This window comes from Lolium rigidum, chromosome 1 (genome assembly GCF_022539505.1).
Source record: "Lolium rigidum isolate FL_2022 chromosome 1, APGP_CSIRO_Lrig_0.1, whole genome shotgun sequence".
NCBI lineage: Eukaryota > Viridiplantae > Streptophyta > Magnoliopsida > Poales > Poaceae > Lolium > Lolium rigidum.
In genome coordinates this window covers 205033147-205052096 of record NC_061508.1, presented here as the reverse complement: position 1 = coordinate 205052096, position 18950 = coordinate 205033147, and the positions used below count along the sequence as shown (strand labels likewise).

Below are 18950 nucleotides of genomic sequence, written 5' to 3'. Positions count from 1 at the left end.
CGATCGCCAATCTGGACAATGCCCAACAAGCCGATGGCATCGCGTCGGTCTCTCACGATAGATTTTGTGATAAATTCATCCGGACCCAAGCTCCTGGTCAAACCAGGCCCAGCCATAAGCGTGCAAACCCTAGGCCTTCAGACATTCTTCTGCCACATCCTTCCCTTCCAGATCCTCTTTGTCTCTAGAAGCGCCCTAAGATCGTTGCCGGATCAATTTAAACGCCGAAGCTGCCACTTCCGCAGGACAGGCATTACCTCTGTAGTAACGTTTTATAATCCTGCTCTGTATAATCCTGCTCTGTTCTCTTTCAGCAACCATTGCTCCAAATCAAACTGAGACGCAGAGCCAACCGATTTTAGCGAACTCGGCCTTCTTATAGCAAAGGACCTCTCGCGGCAAGTTGCCCCCCGAGCCTCAGCCGGGGTAAAGACAATGATGAAGACCAATAATTCAGGCAAACGAGGCCCGGGCTCGACCACGTCCGAGAGTGGACCACCTTTCATCCGGCGACAGTCTACACAGCCGATTCAGCAGGCTACTAATCTGGTGTTGAGTAGGTGCCCTCAACATAGTCCTGGGTTTGTCGCTGAATCGTCTTGCATATTGAAACTGATAATTCCGTAACATCAGCACCATTCCTCAGGCCCGTTGTGATGCAGAGTTAGCCGATTCCAACGAAATTGGTCCGCGTAGCAAAGGATCCTTCGGGGCAAGCTGCCCCCCGGGCCTCAGTCGGGCGAGAATAACAGTGAGCCCACCACATCGGTCACCCTCGGCTTCCAACTTGTAATGCAACATCAGCCGACTCCAACAACTATCGGCTCTTCGTTTCTGGCAGGCTGGGACGCCTCCCGGTGGGGGTGTCTTTGAATCTCTGATGCCCTCCAAATTCTGGACGCAACACCCCCTAGAAGTGACAGCTACTAAGTCACCATCTTGGTCAAAACGTCGCAGCCGATGGCTTCGTCATCGGCTGTTCTCGCAGTCTTAGGAAGGCTCATCCCTACCCTGACTTGCCGTTTAATCAGAGCCACGACCCTCAAACCTGCTAATGCCGCTGATCTTGAAGGCTTGCCAATGAGAATTAGGGGTCCTTGAAAAGAAGACCCATTCCACGCTCCATTGATCCTTAAGTCGATGTCTGCACATCGGCTATGCTTAAAAAAATTTGAATTTCCGGCCGATTTGTGTATCGGCCCCCATACTCCAATACCCATCACCAGAAGATGAGATGCTTCCGTTGCATATCCTCGTATTTTATCTACCTGGGTGATCCTTAAGTCGATGTCTGCACATCGGCTATGCTTAAAAAAATTTGAATTTCCGGCCGATTTGTGTATCGGTCCCCATACTCCAATACCCATCACCAAAAGATGAGATGCTTCCGTTGCATATCCTCGTATTTTATCTACCTGGGTGCCCCCCCGAGCCGATTCTGTCAAGAGAATTGATGGTATCGGCTCTGTTGGATAACATGTTGAACCCGGAGCGGAATGGTGGGTGAGGATAATTTTGGCCGATTGCTGGAATCGGCCTCCACGTTGCTCGCTCGGTGAAGGTTTTGTAAGTTCCCTTCATAAATTTTTGGGGCCGATCACAAGGATCAGCCTCGCCAAGTTGCACATCGCTTGGCTTCAACTACATGGTCAGGCCAGTGGATAAAACTAGCTTAACCCTTCCCTTTGTCACATCGATGCGCTCGCAGTCGTCCAAGTTGATGCCCGAGAGGGGTTCTTGGCCTGCTGCTTCCCATGCGTTCATGCCAGCCGTTGAAACTTCGGCCGAGTCATCGGCCTGGACGACCTCTACCTCATCACCATCCCACCGTATTATGCATTGGTGCATCGTGGAGGGAATGCAGCGGTTGGCGTGGATCCAATCTCTTCCCGAGCAACACGAGCATAACTGCTCGTGCTATCAACGATGAAGAACGTCGTAGGGATAGTTTTTCTTCCTACGGTCGGATCCACGTTCGGAACTCCTTGTGCCTCGGACGCTTGGCCGTTGAAGTCGCTCAACGTCACGTTAGTCTTGATTAGATCCGAACTCGAGCGCCCCGGCCCGACGTAGCATAGAGTACGGCATGATGTTAATCGCCGCTCCGGTGTCCACCAACATCTTATTTACAGGCCTCCCATCGATATATCCTCGTAAGTACGGGGCCTTCGGATGCCTCGTAGCTCCTTTCCCGTGGCTTCTCAAAGATAACCGGCCGTGGGCCGCAGATCAAGTTGTGCCACGGATGTCTCATCTAATCTCGGAGCACCGAACTCCGAAGGGAGGATAAACACCATATTTGTGCCGCCCGATGTTTCATCATCGGCTTTTCTCTGTTCGGGGCGCCACTCTTTTCTTTGTGGATGGCCTTCCTTGTCCAGGGTTCGCCGAATTTTGGCGGCCAGATCAGGCCGTGCCTTCCTTAGCGTGCGCAGGTATAATCTTTCAGCTTCTTCCAACCCACGCAGACGCTGAACTCTTCGCTTCTGGGAACGGCTGAGCCCATCAGGGCACCACCTGGGCTGATGATATTTGTATTCTTCACCACCGTCCTCTAGCTCCTCGAGATCTTCCACCTGAGCGGACTCAGCATGCTTGTTCCGAGGCGGGAAAGGCCCTAGACGGCTGAACACAGACACGTTAGCGGCACCCTTCTTCCTTTGTTTGCATTACAGGCGGTCCTCGATTGTTGGCAATCGGCTCATTCCCGAGTCCCGAGCAATGTTTGAAGAACGGGCAGTCCCAGTGCCTATCCATGTCACCCTGCCCCCTTGGCCTTCCTTCGGCGCGACGATCGTACCCGTCGTTGCTTCTACCATGTTGGCGGTACCTTCTGACCTCGGCATCAGACCGAAAATTCCTTTCGTCATCTACGTCGTAGCGCCGACGTCGGTCGTGGTGTTGCTCGTATTTGTTGAGGAGGTGCTCGGAGAGTGGGCGTTGATACTGCATGCTTCTTATCCCCTCCCTTGCCAGGTACCGCCTGTCCTCATCTTGGGGTTGGTCGCGCGGATCGGCCCTCTCTTCATCCTTGCCACGGGAGTGGCTGTTTTCTGTTTTCTCTTTGTCATGGCGGCTTGCAGACCCTGCCATATTGACACCAAAGGAAAACTTTGGCTGACCTATGGAGTGGCTGAAATCCACCGTGTCGACGCCGGGCCCCGGACGTGGGTCTCTACCGAGCTTGATATCGTGCGGCCGGGTCTTCTCAGAGGAGCCGATGAGTTCGGCTTCGAGGATGGCTTTGATCTCATCGCACGTGACTGGCGTGCCGCCCGCCATCTCGGATGTAGATGGCGATGTGGTTGATGTAGACGATAGTCCCACCGGCGTGCCGAATGTGTTGACTGCCAAAACCCACCGGCGGGCAGCGGCCTTGTCAACACCGTAGAGCCGGGAAGAGCCTAGAGCTGCGGCTGGCTGAGACCCTCCGAGCGACGGCCCGCAATGCTCTTCCGGTCACACGCGGCGATGCGAAGTGCAAGGGCGTGCCACCTGACCTATACCTGGTTAGGAAGGTGATGGGGATGCCTCGCTTAGTTTCTGCGGGGCATACATGTAAACGTTAAATACGAGCCTCGATCGGCTCTCAGGTTATCTCGTGAATCGGCTCAAAGAGCCGATCCACCCATGATTCGTACGGGGTGCACGAATACTTGGTGGTCCTGCTTGATCAAGATAGAGCTAATGAGATCTACGACGATTTAGGGTTTTCACCGCATAATCGGATCATCCTACTCCGGAGTTGGGCCTCGCGGCCACGCACGGTGCTCGTAAGCCGATCCTAAACAAGGCCTAAAAACCAACATGAAGTTGATCCTCGGAACATCCTGTTTAGGACTTGCGAACGCCACCCTACGTGCCACCGGATCCTCCCCCCTTTGTAAGGCCTAACTATTGCGAGATATTAAACTAATCCTTGTAGAACAAGGAGCAATCGTAACGGATCAGATCTACTAAATAATGATCAAGCGGGGTGCCGCCCCCACACCTGAGATAGGTATGAGGGCGGCTAGACATGCAAGGGTTGCACTACGTAAGCATGCTTAAACGAAGAACAATGCTAACCCTAACACATCTATGATAACTACGTTGCTCGCCATCAAAAGCGCTTCAGTACGAGCAACGCATGAACAACGTGGGGCTTGTGCTGCCTAGATCGCAAGATGCGATCTAGGCAGCATGTCGCTACCCGATAGAAACCCTCGAGACGAAGGAGTTGGCGATGCGCCGAGATTGGTTTGTTTGGGGTTGAACGTGAGTTCTTGTTTATTCCATAAACCCTAGGTACATATTTATAGTCCGGGGACTTTCTAATGTGGGCGTGCACTAAACCGTGCACGAGTAAGTTTCTACCTCTAAACTAAGATGCGATCTAATATGTTACAGATACACGGGCAATTAAGCCCATCTTGATATAAAAGGCCGATTCATGTATTCCTTCTATATATATTTCTTCAGGTCCATCTTGATTGCGGCCCACCTCATGATTAGCCAAAATCTGGTGATAACACATATATACTCCGATGCAGCTCCGATGAATCCATCAATCTCCAATCAAGGCTAGCCTAAGGCCTAGGTCGACAAGGCCCAGTGCAGTTACATGACACCGTTGGATGGCTCCAAATCATGAGCTTCGTAGCTTTTTTTTTTTTTTTAGGATAATGAGCTTCGTAGCTGTTAATTCATTCAGGCTAAAGGTCGGAAACTCAGAATGCATAATAAACCAGACTTGAGTTCTTGGAGGGTTGCCATTTTTCTAGCCAATCCGGGAAGTTCAGCCAAACTGTAAAGATGCAAAAGAAATGCTGGTGGAGATTTTCGATTTGGAAGGTTATGCACTACAATAATGGCGGCGAAGAGAGCACATATTCTGCTTCGGTTGCTCTGATGATTGGCAGGCACGCATGGGACTTGAAACAACACCTCACAAAAGCTGGTCGAGATGACGGATGGAAGAGACCGGAGGGGAAGACAGTTGCTCTCATAGTCTGATGATTCGCATAATGATGGATTGATGGTAGCTTCCATGCTGAATCTTCGAAGGGTGGCAGGGGCTTAGTCGTCTAGGACATTGACGATGTTGTAGTAGCTGGGGGCTTGGAGCTGCGAGGGTCTCTCATGCACAAGAAGCAGAGCGACCGACTGCTGTATTGAGGCAATGCTGGTACAATCTATTCCATCCAGCTAGTGCAAGCAGTCAATCCGACTACGGCTGCCAGTTCATAATCATGCCGTTGCTTGGACGCTGCTCAATGTGTTGGTCAAAAAACGATACAAGTCCAACACTCCAGGAATTCAAAGTGTACAAAAACGTGAGCACGTCACTGGGAAAACACGTGAATCACTTAAAAATGTTCAGTATATAAAAACTTTTGTGTGAACTGACACCTAATATTTATCCATCCCTGCAAAATTACATCATGATTCATTGAGACCATGCTGATTATACATTACACTTGGCAAAGTTATGCAACAGATTGGAAAAATAAAAGGTGAACCACTAAAGATCAGCTTTCTTTTACACGATGTGAAGCATAGAATCAGTAAGTTGTTAGTAAGCTCCAGGATGGCAGTCTGCTTTATATGGAGAGAACCTCTATGTCCTCCTCGGCAAGGAAGGTCTTCCCTCTGCTAGTATTGCCGACTCTCCGCTGAGAGGGAGCAGCGCCTCGCTGCGAAAAAGAGAACATTTCAGAAAACATAGATATATGTGGTTTCAGTTGGTACTAGGATGAGAAATGGTAAAATTGTGTTTGTGTAATACCTTCCGCAAAACAAATGCAAGGTAGAGATAGGATACTTCCCACTCATCCTGCGATAGGGTACCTGCATAACTTTTCATGTTAAGGTGGTGAAATGACATTTACTGAGGGCATTTAATTTAATAGTTAAGAATCTAGTTACTCTTGTCTCGTCCATCACCAAGAGCACCCAGCCTCCGCATGAGATCAGCAAAATCTGGCTTTTGCAAGTACTCGTTTACAAATTCATGGAAGTTCTTCATCAGAACCAGCTCTAGATCATACTGTAAAAAATAACATTTTTTGTCAAAACATCACCATATGTTTGTGCAGCAAATATGTACAAACCAATTAAATGACAAAAGAAATATGCGGTAGAATAGATTTCAAAAAATATTGAAATTAACTTGTTGACAATAAGGAAAAAAAAGGCACAGGTCTACCTCCTCCGCCAGTAGTTTGAAGAGATGGAATGGAACAACCCACTCCGGGCAATCAACTGCATCCTGCATGTTGCCAGGGAATTTGTTAGGAATAAGTTTCATTATTTTGTGTGAAAATAAAATATATGTAAAGAAGACAATTAGTAACAAGTAGGAAGCCAGGTTACAAGTTACAGCATAAGGCAATAAACACACAAACAAGTTGTAACAAGAACTATAAGTTCAAGAAGGGCAATGCTAAGGGCATCACTTCACACTTCTAGACTGCAACGAGAACGTCTAGGGTAAGAAACCACCAAAGGTTGCAGCAAACAATGGAGGCTATGTCAGACTAGATATATGGCAAGCATTAAAAGAGTAGTGCATACAAAATCACAAGAATGTTACTCTAATCAGACTACAAACTACATTGACATTTTCACATTTTTTCTCTGTTACCATTTGAGTGAACATTGAAATGTGAACATCAGTGTTCAGCTCGAAAAAAATTAAAAGAAGCCAGCTATAAAAGGCGCAAACTATTGAAAAGTAGAATCTTGTTGTCACCTCTAAATGAAACTTGTACTTGATACCAAAAGGTCTGGATGCAGGGAATTTCTGCACCATTGTGAAAACAACAGAAAGAATCAGTTCGTAATGAAAACTAAACATACGACAATTCATATTAAATAAACACAAATACCTTTTCAGCGTACTCTTCACCAAAAGTAATACAGTAAACACTGTTCCCGAACTCCATTGCTTCAGCTGAGATTACAATATTGTTTCACACATCTTTTGACAAATACAGTACAATTTTATGAGATCAATCAAATTATAATTCAAGATAGTCACGTACTTTCTCTTAGCCTTTTAATGATGACATTAGCATCAGGCATTGTCCCAATGAAAGTGCCTCCAGGACGAAGCAATGCAGATATATTAGCAAGGGCCTGTCTTGCACGTGCTTCAGTTGACCATGAGTAATGCATTGCAAACTGAAATACATAAAGAGATCATCAGAATGGGACATGCAATCAATATTCAAACAGTTAGTTCATTATGATCCTACACATGTAGTATTCAGACATTCTAAATCGCCTGATGGTGCATCACTCATTAAAAGTAGATTCAAGATCACTGGACTTGCATTTTAATTGCTGTGAATGACAATGCTTCTTAAGTTTCAACATCTTTTCAGGAAGTTTTTTTTTTTTTTGAATGACAAAACTTTAAATACTATTTGCACTATTTAACAGTTATTTTGCTTTATTTTATTTAAGGTCAAATTTGTTAGGCAAATGGAAAAATAGACGGTTGAATGAACCGAATAATAACAAGTAAATAAGAAAATTGAATACTTGTTTCATTGGAGAAAGCTAGGTCACTCACCTGGCAGCTGCATATGTCAAATGGAGCATCCTCGGATAAATACTTATCCAGACGAGTCTACAAAAACATTAAAAAAAAAGAATTGCCATGTAATTCAAAAATTGTTGATGGGCATGTGAAGAGTAACGCAAGACTTGCATTGGGGTAAAGAATATTCTTCCTGGTGAAGTGAAAGCATAAAGAAAAATCAACAGCTGAAACAAGCTGCGGCACTATGTCCGATAACAATTGCAGCCCGCTTCAGCGTACATAGCAGATGGCACAGCATCGCATTCGGTTTGGTTAATTAGGTAGGCTGTACCATCTACTGTTGCATTTACCTCGTAACAATCAGCGCAAATAAGCCGTGCGGGAAAACTGAACTTCTTGCGTCGTTGTTGATCAGAATCACCATTAAAACGGGTCATGCAATCTTTTATCTGCAAGTGTGAAGGTCCAAAGTTACGCAAACACATCAAAACCCAAATTGGGCATAATACAATTACAGGTGTTCAATCTGTTTCTGCCTAGTTGAGACCTACAGGAGATTGGGGGACAGACCAAAGACGGATGCACAAATTTCTCTGGTCTGAGACAAGAATTTTAAATCTTACAAGGTGTAATCAAGTACGCAACTAACTGAAGATGAAGTGGAATATAGATTGAATATATGGATTACCACTACCTCGAAATTAGCTAAATGATAACAGTACAGGTTACATATTTAACTCTGCAAAGGATGGGCATTGCACAGCTCTGCTCTGGACAGAGAAGCAAACAGAAGGCATATGCATGGCAAAGCATTACAGAGATGGGGAAACCAAACTCATGAACCACAAATTACATGACACCGACTTGTGTAGTTATATGCAAATAGTGCAGATGTCTCATCACGTGATGGGGAACTAACCGAGCCTTCGGCAATATCAACCCCTACATAGTAGCCAACCCTGGCCTTATCCCACTTGATCAAATCACCTCCCTGCATTGCACAACAGGTCAGCATTACCTCGAGCTACTACAAGAATCTCAGCTCGCCTTAATTAACACACGCACACACACACACAAATAAAAGAGACAGTGCTTACCTTGCCGCACGCAAGATCAAGGACGCGGTCTCCTGGGCGCGTGTACAGCTGGACGAGGACGCTCTTTATCTGCCAACGATGACATCGAAGGATTAGCACGGCCGTCGAGGAGATGACATTTTTCTAGAGGGTTTGGATGGGGTACCCAGTTGTTGAGCTTCTTGAGATGGATGATGGGGCTGTTCTCGCGCTCCTCGAGCGACTGGTTCGTCCGGGCGCTGTAGTGGTCCGCCACGTGCATCGATTGGATCTGGTCCTCCGAGTAGGCTTGCTGGCCCCCATACCCGCCGCCGGCGACGCCTACGCGGAACCCAAACCCTAGTTAGCGATTTGGACCAGGGGATTGGTGGGTTGGCGTCGATGAGAGGACGGGGTCTGGTGAGGAAGGGGAGCAGTAGGTACTACCTGGGTTGTGGCGCTTTTGGGCGGAGGAGTAGGAGGAGGAGGAGGGCTCGTCGCGGGGCCGCCTGCTCATCGTCGCCGTCGATCGCCGCCGCGCGGGGGTTCCGGGTTGCGAGGAGGGTTTCGATTCGGTTTGGGTGGGGATGGGCCGTGGGCGGATGTCGCGGCTCGTATGGTATGCGACCCGGGTCAGACCGGTGCACCACCTCCCGCCGGGGGGGCCGTGGCCCACCCAGAAATCCTGCACACAAAAATTGACCCCAGGGAAGGAAGGCAATTCCTATACACCGACCAGGTCGGTGGTTACCCCGCGCCGCACACCCCCGCGCGCGGGGTATGGGCCGGCCTGGTCGGCCCATTTCACGTTTATTTTCTGTTCTCTGTTTTCTGTTTCTTTTCTATTTTTTTTCTGTTTCTTTTTTTTTGTTTTTGTTTCTTTTCTGTTTATTTTATTTAAAAAAATTTAAAAAGTTTGAATCTTAATTTTGTTCAAATTTAAAAAATGTTCAAATCTGGAAATCGTTCAAATTCGAAAATTGTTAAAATTCGAAAATTGTGCAAATTCGAAAATCGTTTAATTTTCGAAATTTGTTCAAATTAAAAAATCGTTCAATTTTCAAAATTTGTTCAAATTCGAAAATCGTTCGATTTCAAAATTTGTTCAAATTCGAAAATCGTTCAATTTCAAAATTTGTTCGAATTCGAAAAATCGTTCAATTTTTGAAATTTGTTCAAATTCGAAAATCGTTCATTTTTTGAAATTTGTTCAAATTCGAAAATCGTTCAATTCGAATTTTGTTCAAATTTGAAACTGTTCAGATTTAAAACAAAGAAAAAATGAGAAAAGAAAAAGAAAAACAAACTTGGGCCGGCCGTCCATGCACCGAATCCACGACAAACGAGTATCGAGCAAATCGTGGGCCGGCCCAACAAAGATCTGGGGGTGGTCGGTGGCTGCTATACACCGACCAGGTCGGTGTAAAGCAGCTCCCGGGAAGGAATGCCCAATTAGAGCATCTCCAAACATAGGCACTAAAATTTGCTTGATACGGATAAGTATGCGGAGTCGGCGCGAGCTTTATCAGAGACTCTAGGCTCTATTTTACAGCGCAATCAAGAAACCAAAAATAATCTTTCACCAGAGGCTGTATGTTTAGCTGGTCTTTTCGGATAATCAGCCACACTGGGACTGAGCTTCACAAACAAACTTTTTCAACATACAACAAACAAGATCAAACAGGTCACAAATAAATCTTTAAAAAATCAACTAAATTTTAGAACTCTACAGGGGGCTTATCCATCTAACTAGCAATTGATCTAGCTAGCAAGAAATTACGATTGATTGCCTGTGTGCGCGGCCACAGCAATCGATTTCATGCTCGCGCGGCCGGCGGAGCTCGCATGCGAACGCCGGCAGAGCTCACAGCGTCGGGCAAGGTCGGGCGTGGCCGGCGGAGCTCACAGCACCGGGCAAGGTCTGGCGGGGCCGGCGGAGCCGGCGGAGCTCGCAGCGCCGGGCAATGTCGGGCGCGGCCGGCGGACCTGCGGAGCGTGTACTAGCGCGGTGGCCGGCGGAGCTCGTGGCGTGGCGGACCCGCGGAGCTCGCAGCGCCGGGCAAGGTCGGGCGCCGCCGGTGGACCCGCGTAGCTTCCTCGGATACGAAGTCAAGTACGTCTGGAGAGACGAAAACAAAGCGGCAGATATGTTGTCCAAGCTCGGATCCAACAAGAAACCCATTCCACCTGGAATTTTCCTTGAGCACCTACGGATACCATTAGTAAAGGGCGCTAACCCGGAAAACCAGATGTGTCCGTATCTCCAGCTAAGGAGGTGATGGTTATCACTCCGGCTTGGACTCAGCCTTTCCTGGACTACCTCATCGACCAGAACTTGTCGGAGGATGAAGTATTCGTACGACAGGTCGTCAGGCGAGCAAGGTACACAATAGTCGATGGACAGCTCTATAAACGAAGTGCAAACGGGTTATTTCTGAAATGCGTCTCAAATCAAGATGGCGTCAAAATCCTCAGAGAGATCCACCAAGGTGATTGCGGGCATAACGCCGCTCACAGGTCCCTCGTTGCAAAAGCTTTTCAGCAAGATTTTTACTGGCTAACAGCTAAAGAAGATGCTGAAAAGATAGTCAAAATATGTCGCGGTTGCCAGTACTATGCTACTCAACCAAATGCTCCGGCTCAGGAGCTGAAGACCATCCCTATCACTTGGCCGTTTACGGTCTGGGGGCTTGACATGGTCGAAAAATTGAAGAAATCGTCTCCCGGCAGTTTTGAGTACCTCTTGATCGCTATTGACAAGTTCAGTAAGTGGATCGAGGCAAAGCCACTGAGAAAAGCCGATGGTGCTACGGCACTAAAATTTGTTTGCAGCCTCGTAGTGAGATACGGCATCCCACACAACATCATCACAGATAATGGCACGAACTTCGCGCAGGGAGAACTGAAGGATTATTGCAATGACGTAGGGCCTTGCCTCTGTGGCTCACCCACAATCCAATGGGCAGGTCGAGCGAGCCAATGGCCTCATACTAGCCGGAGTCAAACCTCGCCTTGAAGAACTGCAGCAGCAAGCAGCCGGAGCTTGGGCTGAGGAGTTAGATTCTGTTCTGTGGAGTTTACGAACTACCCCTAACAGGTCGATTGGATTCACGCCTTTCTTCCTAGTATACGGATCTGAAGCTGTGCTCCCCTCCGACATCATCCATGATTCCCCGCGAGTTTCCGCCTACAACAAAGAAATTGTTGATGAGGCTCGAAAACTATCTGTGGACCTGCTCGAAGATGCTCGGAACCTAGCTGATCAACGTTCCACCATCTACCAGCAGAAACTCCGACGCTATCGTAGCCGTCAAGTTCGGAACCGCTCGTTTAAAGAAGGTGACTTAGTCCTCCGCCTTCGACGGGTGAAAGAGCATAAGTTGCAATCTCCATGGGAAGGACCTTTTGTCGTCAGCAAAGTGCTGCACAACGGATCTTACTACCTCGTTGATATCCGCGAGTTAAAGGATAGACCTACCAATTGGCATTGGAAACGCAATAGGTAGGATCCAGGTGACGTATACGATGAAACATACCGTCCCTGGAATATAGCACAGCTACGTCTTTTCCACGCTTAGCAAATTTCGCATTACATATTTTGTAATAGTTATGATACATGATCGATGAAATAAAGCATATGGTTCACTCTTTAAGTCTTTCACCTCCTTTACTTGTTCATTTTTTGATCGTGTATGTTTTCCGACTAAAACCGCAGAGCTGGATGTTTCCGCCTAGGCGTGTATAAAAGTTGTGATTTTTTCAAAAATCGTCCATTAGGACGTGAGCTTAAGTTTTCTGGTGGATAAGTTTTTTCGTTGCGAACTTATGGATTCCTGGTAGCGACTTCCGGTATCTTGGCTGGGGGCTTGTTTCCGCGGTTATTGACGGAACGCCATTGGGCTTCGTCACTGTCGACGATTGTTTCCGGTTAAAGGTCTTCCGCTCATGCAAGGTCAAATAAGCAAGCCGGAAAACTTAGAAACTAGCACTTGCTTTCCAAACAACGAAACATGCATATATAATTTAAACGGATTGCATGATAAGTATCTTCCACCCACAACATGCATCTGTTTCGTCCTAGCTACTTGAAATACTTAAAGTTTTATTACAACCCCTCGAAGGGACAAAAATGATGCAGCTCATTGTTTTTCCAGGAATCACTCTGAAGATTCCGGCTTGTCTTCCGAAGCTTGGTAGGTGCTTTTCTTGCCGGAAACGTCACCGGAGTCATTGCCCGACTGATGCGCGCTGGACCCGGAGCCTTCTACCTCGTCATCTTCCTCGTCGTCGGTAAAACCGGCCGGAATGTCATGCTTCTTGTACCATGACGAGTGATCGACTCGCTCGGCAAAAAACGTGTCAAAGCCTTGGGTTTCCACAAGGGCCTGCTTGACGTTGGTGGCCTTGAGGACTCCACGTGCGATCGTCGTGAAGTCCATGGCGGGAAAATGTGCTTTGCACATGGCCAAGAGAGTCGAGGCAGCTCCGCGAGCAGAGGACTCTTGCCAGTCCCCAATCAAATCCGGCACCAACTTCATCAGCTTCGTCATTGTATCGATGACTGTGGTGCGGGCCTTCTTCAAGGACAACTTCTGAGCAATGGTCCGACAAGCATCAATGAGCTCGTCAATTGAATTTTTGGCTTCTTCATAGGCTTCAGTCCGGGAGATGCCACTATCCTGCTTCCACTCAAATCCTAGACATGATGATATACATAAAGTACCATGTGATCAGATTCCGGGTTCGGAAGAGAAGAGTACAATATACATGTTGTAAACGTGAAGTCCTTACGGAAGATCAGCTCGTCGACGTCCGGAGCCTCCGCCTCAGCAGCCTTGATCTTAGACGCCAGAGTCTTAACTCTATTGTTGCTGGTCTTGAGCTTCTCGGCCATCTCCGCCATCGCCCGAGCATGCTTCTCCTCCAGCTCCTTTTTGGTTTTAGTCTCACGTTCGTGAGACTCCTTGAGGGATTGCTTGAGGGATTCATGCTCGGATTCTAGCACTTCAAGTTTGGCGGAGATTTCGTCGATGGAGGGGTGCTTGGCAAGCAGTTCTATAAGGCGGAAAGCAAGTTCAAAGTAAAAGCCATAGCAATAGTGATGGGATTCGTAGCATAGAAAACAAAAAATTTCCTACCGCAAGAACGAAAACCAAGCCAAGATGCAATCTAAAAGATGGTAGCAACGAGGGGATCACGATACTAACCCTTGAAGATTTCCAAAGCCTACGAGATTAGATCTCGTTGTTGCAGAAGATGATCACTTGCCGCTTTCAAAAGCGCGTAGAAGATCTTGACGGTGCCACAGTCGGGCAGCACCTCCGTACTCGGTCACACGTTCGGTGTTGATGAAGACGTCCTTCTCCCTGTTCCAGCGAGCAGCGGAAGTAGTAGATCCTCCTCGGAATCCCGGCAGCATGACGGCGTGGTGGCGGTGGTGGTGGAGAACTCCGGCAGGGCTTCGCCTATGCGCTGCGGGAGTAGTATGTGGAGGAGGGGCGCTAGGGTTTGGGGAGAGGGGGGTCTTGGGCGCCGGGCACTAGGGGGGTGCGGCCAAGAGGGCTTTGGTGTGGATGGCCCCCTCCCCTTGCTCCTCATTATATAGGTGGAACCCCCAAGAGTTGTAGTCCAAGTCTTCGAATAAGACCCCAACACAAAAAGTTGCCTAAGGTGGGACTCCTACTCAAGGAGGGACTCCCACCCCTTCCTTGGGGGGGTGGCCGGCCACCATGGGTGGAGTCCACCTGGGACTTCTTCCCCCTTAGGCTGGCCGGCCATGCTAGGTGGAGTCCCTCTGGGACTCCACCTTCCATGGTGATTTCTTTCGAACTTTTCTAGAACCTTCCATAAATGCACCGGATCATTTTCAAACTTGGAAAATGACTACCTATACATGAATCTTATTTCTCCGGACCATTCCGGAACTCCTCGTGATGTCCTGGATCCCATCCGAGACTCCGAACAAAACTTCGAACTCCATTCCATATTCCATATCTACTTAAACGACATCAAACCTTAAGTGTGTCACCCTACGGTTCGTGAACTATGCAGACATGGTTGAGACCTCTCTCCGACGAATAACCGATAGCGGGATCTAGAGATCCATAATGGCTCCCACATATTCAACGATGACTTAGTGATCGATTGAACCATTTACATACGATACCGATTCCTTTTGTCACGCGATATTTTACTTGTCCGAGGTTTGATCATCGGTATCTCTATACCTCGTTCAACCTCGTCTCCTGACAAGTACTCTTTACTCGTACCGTGGTATGTCATCTCTTATGAACCATTAATATGCTTGCAAGCTAATTAGACGACATTCCATCGAGAGGGCCCAGAGAATATCTATCCATCATCGGGATGGACAGTATCCCACTCTTGATCCATATGCCTCAACTCATACTTTCCGAATACTTAATCCCACCTTTATAACCACCCATTTACGCAGTGGCGTTTGATGTAATCAAAGTACCCTTCCGGTATAAGTGATTTACATGATCTCATGGTCGAAGGACTAGGTAACTATGTATGGAAAGCTTATAGCAATTAAACTTAATGACGTGATCTTATGCTACGCTTAATTGGGTGTGTCCATTACATCATTCATCAATGACATAACCTTGTTATTAATAACATCCAATGTTCATAATCATGAAACGATGATCATCTATTAATCAACAAGCTAGTTATACAAGAGGCTTACTAGGGACTCCTTGTTGTTCACATAACACACATGTATCAATGTTTCGGTTAATACAATTATAGCATGGTATGTAAACATTTATCATAAACATAAATATATATAATAGGGATTTCTATTTTCGTGCCCCTGGTTCGTTAGTTGTGCTCAGTTTTCCCCAGCCTCTTAACTTTTCCTCAGTTTTCTCCTCCCTCTAGTTTGAAACCCCTCGTAGACGCTCGGACGGGAGGGTCGCTGTCAGGTCAGAGGCCTTACCGTTACCAGTAATCTGACGGGTGGGGCTGCACAGAGGGCAGTTCCTCTCTGACGTCTCGTGCTAACGGGTAGCCATCCATTTGTCGCTGACGCGTGGGCCGTTTTATTTCCTGATTGTATACGCGGTGCTGCCAATGACAAATGGGACCTGATGCTTGTGACGGTAAAGCACATGTCCGTTGGGAACCCCAAGAGGAAGGTATGATGAGTACAGCAGCGAGTTTTCCCTCAGTAAGAAACCAAGGTTATCGAACCAGTAGGAGATGAAGATCACGTGAAGGTTGTTGGTGAAGGAGTGTAGTGCGGCGCAACACCAGGGATTCCGGCGCCAACGTGGAACCTGCACAACATAATCAAACTACTTTGCCCCAACTTAACAGTGAGGTTGTCAATCTCACCGGCTTGCTGAAAACAAAGGATTAAACGTATGGTGTGGAAAAGGATGTTTGCTTGCAGAAAACAAAACAGAACAATGATTGCAGTAGGTTGTATTTCAGATGTAAAAGAATGGACCGGGGTCCACAGTTCACTAGTGGTGTCTCTCCAATAAGATAAATAACATGTTGGGTAACAAATTACAGTTGGGCAATTGACAATAGAGAGGGCATAACAATGCACATACATATCATGATGACTACTATGAGATTTACTTAGGGCATTACGACAAAGAACATAGACCGCCATCCAACATGCATCTATGCCTAAAAACTCCACCTTCTGGTTAGCATCCGCACCCCTTCCAGTATTAAGTTGCAAGCAACAGACAATTGCATTAAGTACTGTGCGTAATGTAAACAATACAAATATCCTTAGACAAAGCATTGATGTTTTATCCCTAGTGGCAACAGCACATCCACAACCTTAGAACTTTCTGTCACTGTCCCAAATTCAATGGAGGCCGGTATGAACCCACTATCTAGCATAAATACCCCCTCTTGGAGTTACAAGTATCAACTTGGCCAGAGCCTCTACTAGCAACGGAGAGCATGCAAGATCATAAATAACATGTATGATAGATCAATAATCAACTTGAGATAGTATTCCATATTCATCGGATCCCAACAAACACAATGTTGCGTGTAGTTGACACGTCCGTTGGGAACCCCAAGAGGAAGGTGTGATGCGCACAGCAGTAAGTTTCCCTCAGTAAGAAACCAAGGTTATCGAACCAGTAGGAGTCAAGGAACACGTGAAGGTTGTTGGTGGCGGAGTGTAGTGCGGCGCAACACCGTGGATTCCGGCGCCAACGCGGAACCTCGCACAACACAATCAAAGTACTTTGCCCCAACGTAACAGTGAGGTTGTCAATCTCACCGGCTTGCTGTAAACAAAGGATTAGATGTATAGTGTGGAAGATGATGTTTGTTTGCAAAGAACAGTAAAGAACAATTGCAGTAGATTGTATTTCAGATGTAAAGAATTGGACCGGGGTCCATAGTTCACTAGTGGTATCTCTCCCATAAGATAAACAGATGTTGGGTGAACAAATTACAGTTGGGCAATTGACAAATAAAGAAGGCATAACAATGCACATACATATATCATGATGAGTACTATGAGATTTAATCAGGGCATTACGACAAAGTACATAGACCGCTATCTAGCATGCATCTATGCCTAAAAAGTCCACCTTCAAGGTTATCATCCGAACCCCCTCCAAGTATTAAGTTGCAAACAACAGACAATTGCATTAAGTATGGTGCGTAATGTAATCAACACAAATATCCTTAGACAAATCATCGATGTTTTATCCCTAGTGGCAACAAGCACATCCACAACCTTAGAACTTTCCGTCACTCGTCCCGGATTGGAGGCATGAACCCACTATCGAGCATAAATACTCCCTCTTGGAGTTACAAGTATCAAATTGGCCGAGCCTCTACTAGCAACGGAGAGCATGCAAGAACATAAACAACATATATGATAGATTGATAATCAACTTGACATAGTATTCAATATTCATCGGATCCCAACAAACACAACATGTAGGATTACAAATAGATGATCTTGATCATGATAGGCAGCTCACAAGATCTAACATGATAGCACAATGAGGAGAAGACAACCATCTAGCTACTCGTTATGGACCCATAGTCCGGGGGTGGACTACTCACACATCGATCCGGAGGCGATCATGGCGATGAAGAGACCTCCGGGAGATGATTCCCCTCTCCGGCAGGGTGCCGGAGGCGATCTCTCGAATCCCCCGAGATGGGATTGGCGGCGGCGGCGTCTCCGGAAGGTTTTCCGTATCGTGGCTCTCGCATCGGGGGTTTCGCGACGAAGGCTTTAAGTAGGCGGAAGGGCAGGTCAGGAGGCGTCACGGGGGCCCACACGCTAGGGCCACGCGGCCCCCCTCTAGGCCGCGCTGCCCTAGTGTGGCGGCGCCCCGTGGCCCCACTTCGTATCTCCCTCGGTCTTCTGGAAGCTTCGTGGAAAAATAGGCCCGTGGGCGTTGATTTCGTCCAATTCCGAGAATATTTCCTTACTAGGATTTCTGAAACCAAAAACAGTAGAAAACAAAGAATCGGCTCTTCGGCATCTCGTCAATAGGTTAGTGCCGGAAAATGCATAATAATGACATATAATGTGTATAAAACATGTGAGTATCATCATAAAAGTAGCATGGAACATAAGAAATTATAGATACGCTTGGGACGTATCACACAACATGTAGCACTACAAATAGATGATCTTGATCATGATAGGCAGCTCACAAGATCTAAGTATCATCTCTTCCTTGTTTAAGTACAAGTTTTATCTGAATGAATATGGCTTTGAAAGTTATCAATGATTACGAGGAGATTATTATGATTGAGTATGCAAGTTTATTATAAGCTTTAATATGAGAGCGCTGCTCAATAGATAAGTATAATCTGTTAACTGTTCTCTGACCAAGAACGAAGTTTGCCATCACCAATTATGATTTCTTATGCACCTTTATTTGTGATTTCCTTCTACTTGTTTCAAGTTGAATTATATGAGGAAGTTGTTCACTAGAATGTCTTGTATGAATGAATATGATGCTTCTTGTCCGTATTTTATTTATCGACTTTTCACTCCATAAACATGTGGTCTTGTTTACCGAGTTCAGTTTCGCTTGGGGACAAGCGAAGTCTAAGCTTGGGGGAGTTGATACGTCCATTTTGCATCACTATTTTATATCATAATTTGCTGTTATTCATTGATATATTTCATATTTGGAGATGATACTTATGTTATTTCATCTATTTTGCATGTTTCATGATTATTGGAGGATCGCGCACCGGAGTCAGGATTCTGCTGGAAAAAGCGCCGTCAGAATGCAATATTTCGGAAGATCAACACTTGACGGAAATTATATGAAAAATCCTATTTTTCCAGAAGACGAAGGGAGCCAGAAGGGGGAGCCGAGGAGGGCCGCCGT

At 46.6% G+C, this 18950-nt stretch overlaps 1 protein-coding gene across 1 annotated transcript; it reads right to left on the bottom strand.

Annotated features, from left to right (window-relative positions):
* Positions 1–5373: 5373 nt before the first annotated feature.
* LOC124688422 (mRNA cap guanine-N7 methyltransferase 1-like) lies at positions 5374–9138 on the bottom strand. Its single transcript, XM_047222106.1, has 13 exons — positions 9031–9138; positions 8771–8925; positions 8626–8694; positions 8448–8519; positions 7879–7977; positions 7559–7615; positions 7026–7164; positions 6870–6934; positions 6734–6784; positions 6188–6250; positions 5908–6028; positions 5768–5829; positions 5374–5675 (listed from the first exon to the last, which is right to left on the bottom strand). The coding sequence occupies exons 1-13, from the start codon at positions 9098–9100 to the stop codon at positions 5583–5585; spliced, it is 1116 nt and encodes a 371-aa protein (XP_047078062.1). The 5' UTR covers positions 9101–9138; the 3' UTR covers positions 5374–5582.
* Between the last annotated feature and the right edge of the window lie 9812 nt (positions 9139–18950).

Excerpts from the sequence above, each read along its gene's own strand:
- LOC124688422 (XM_047222106.1), bottom strand. The coding sequence starts at position 9,100 with ATGAGCAGGCGGCCCCGCGACGAGCCCTCCTCCTCCTCCTACTCCTCC. Across the intron at positions 8,695-8,770 it reads TCAAGAAGCTCAACAACTGG|ATAAAGAGCGTCCTCGTCCA; the intron begins GTACCCCATCCA and ends CATCGTTGGCAG. Across the intron at positions 6,935-7,025 it reads CATTAAAAGGCTAAGAGAAA|CTGAAGCAATGGAGTTCGGG; the intron begins GTACGTGACTAT and ends TTGTAATCTCAG.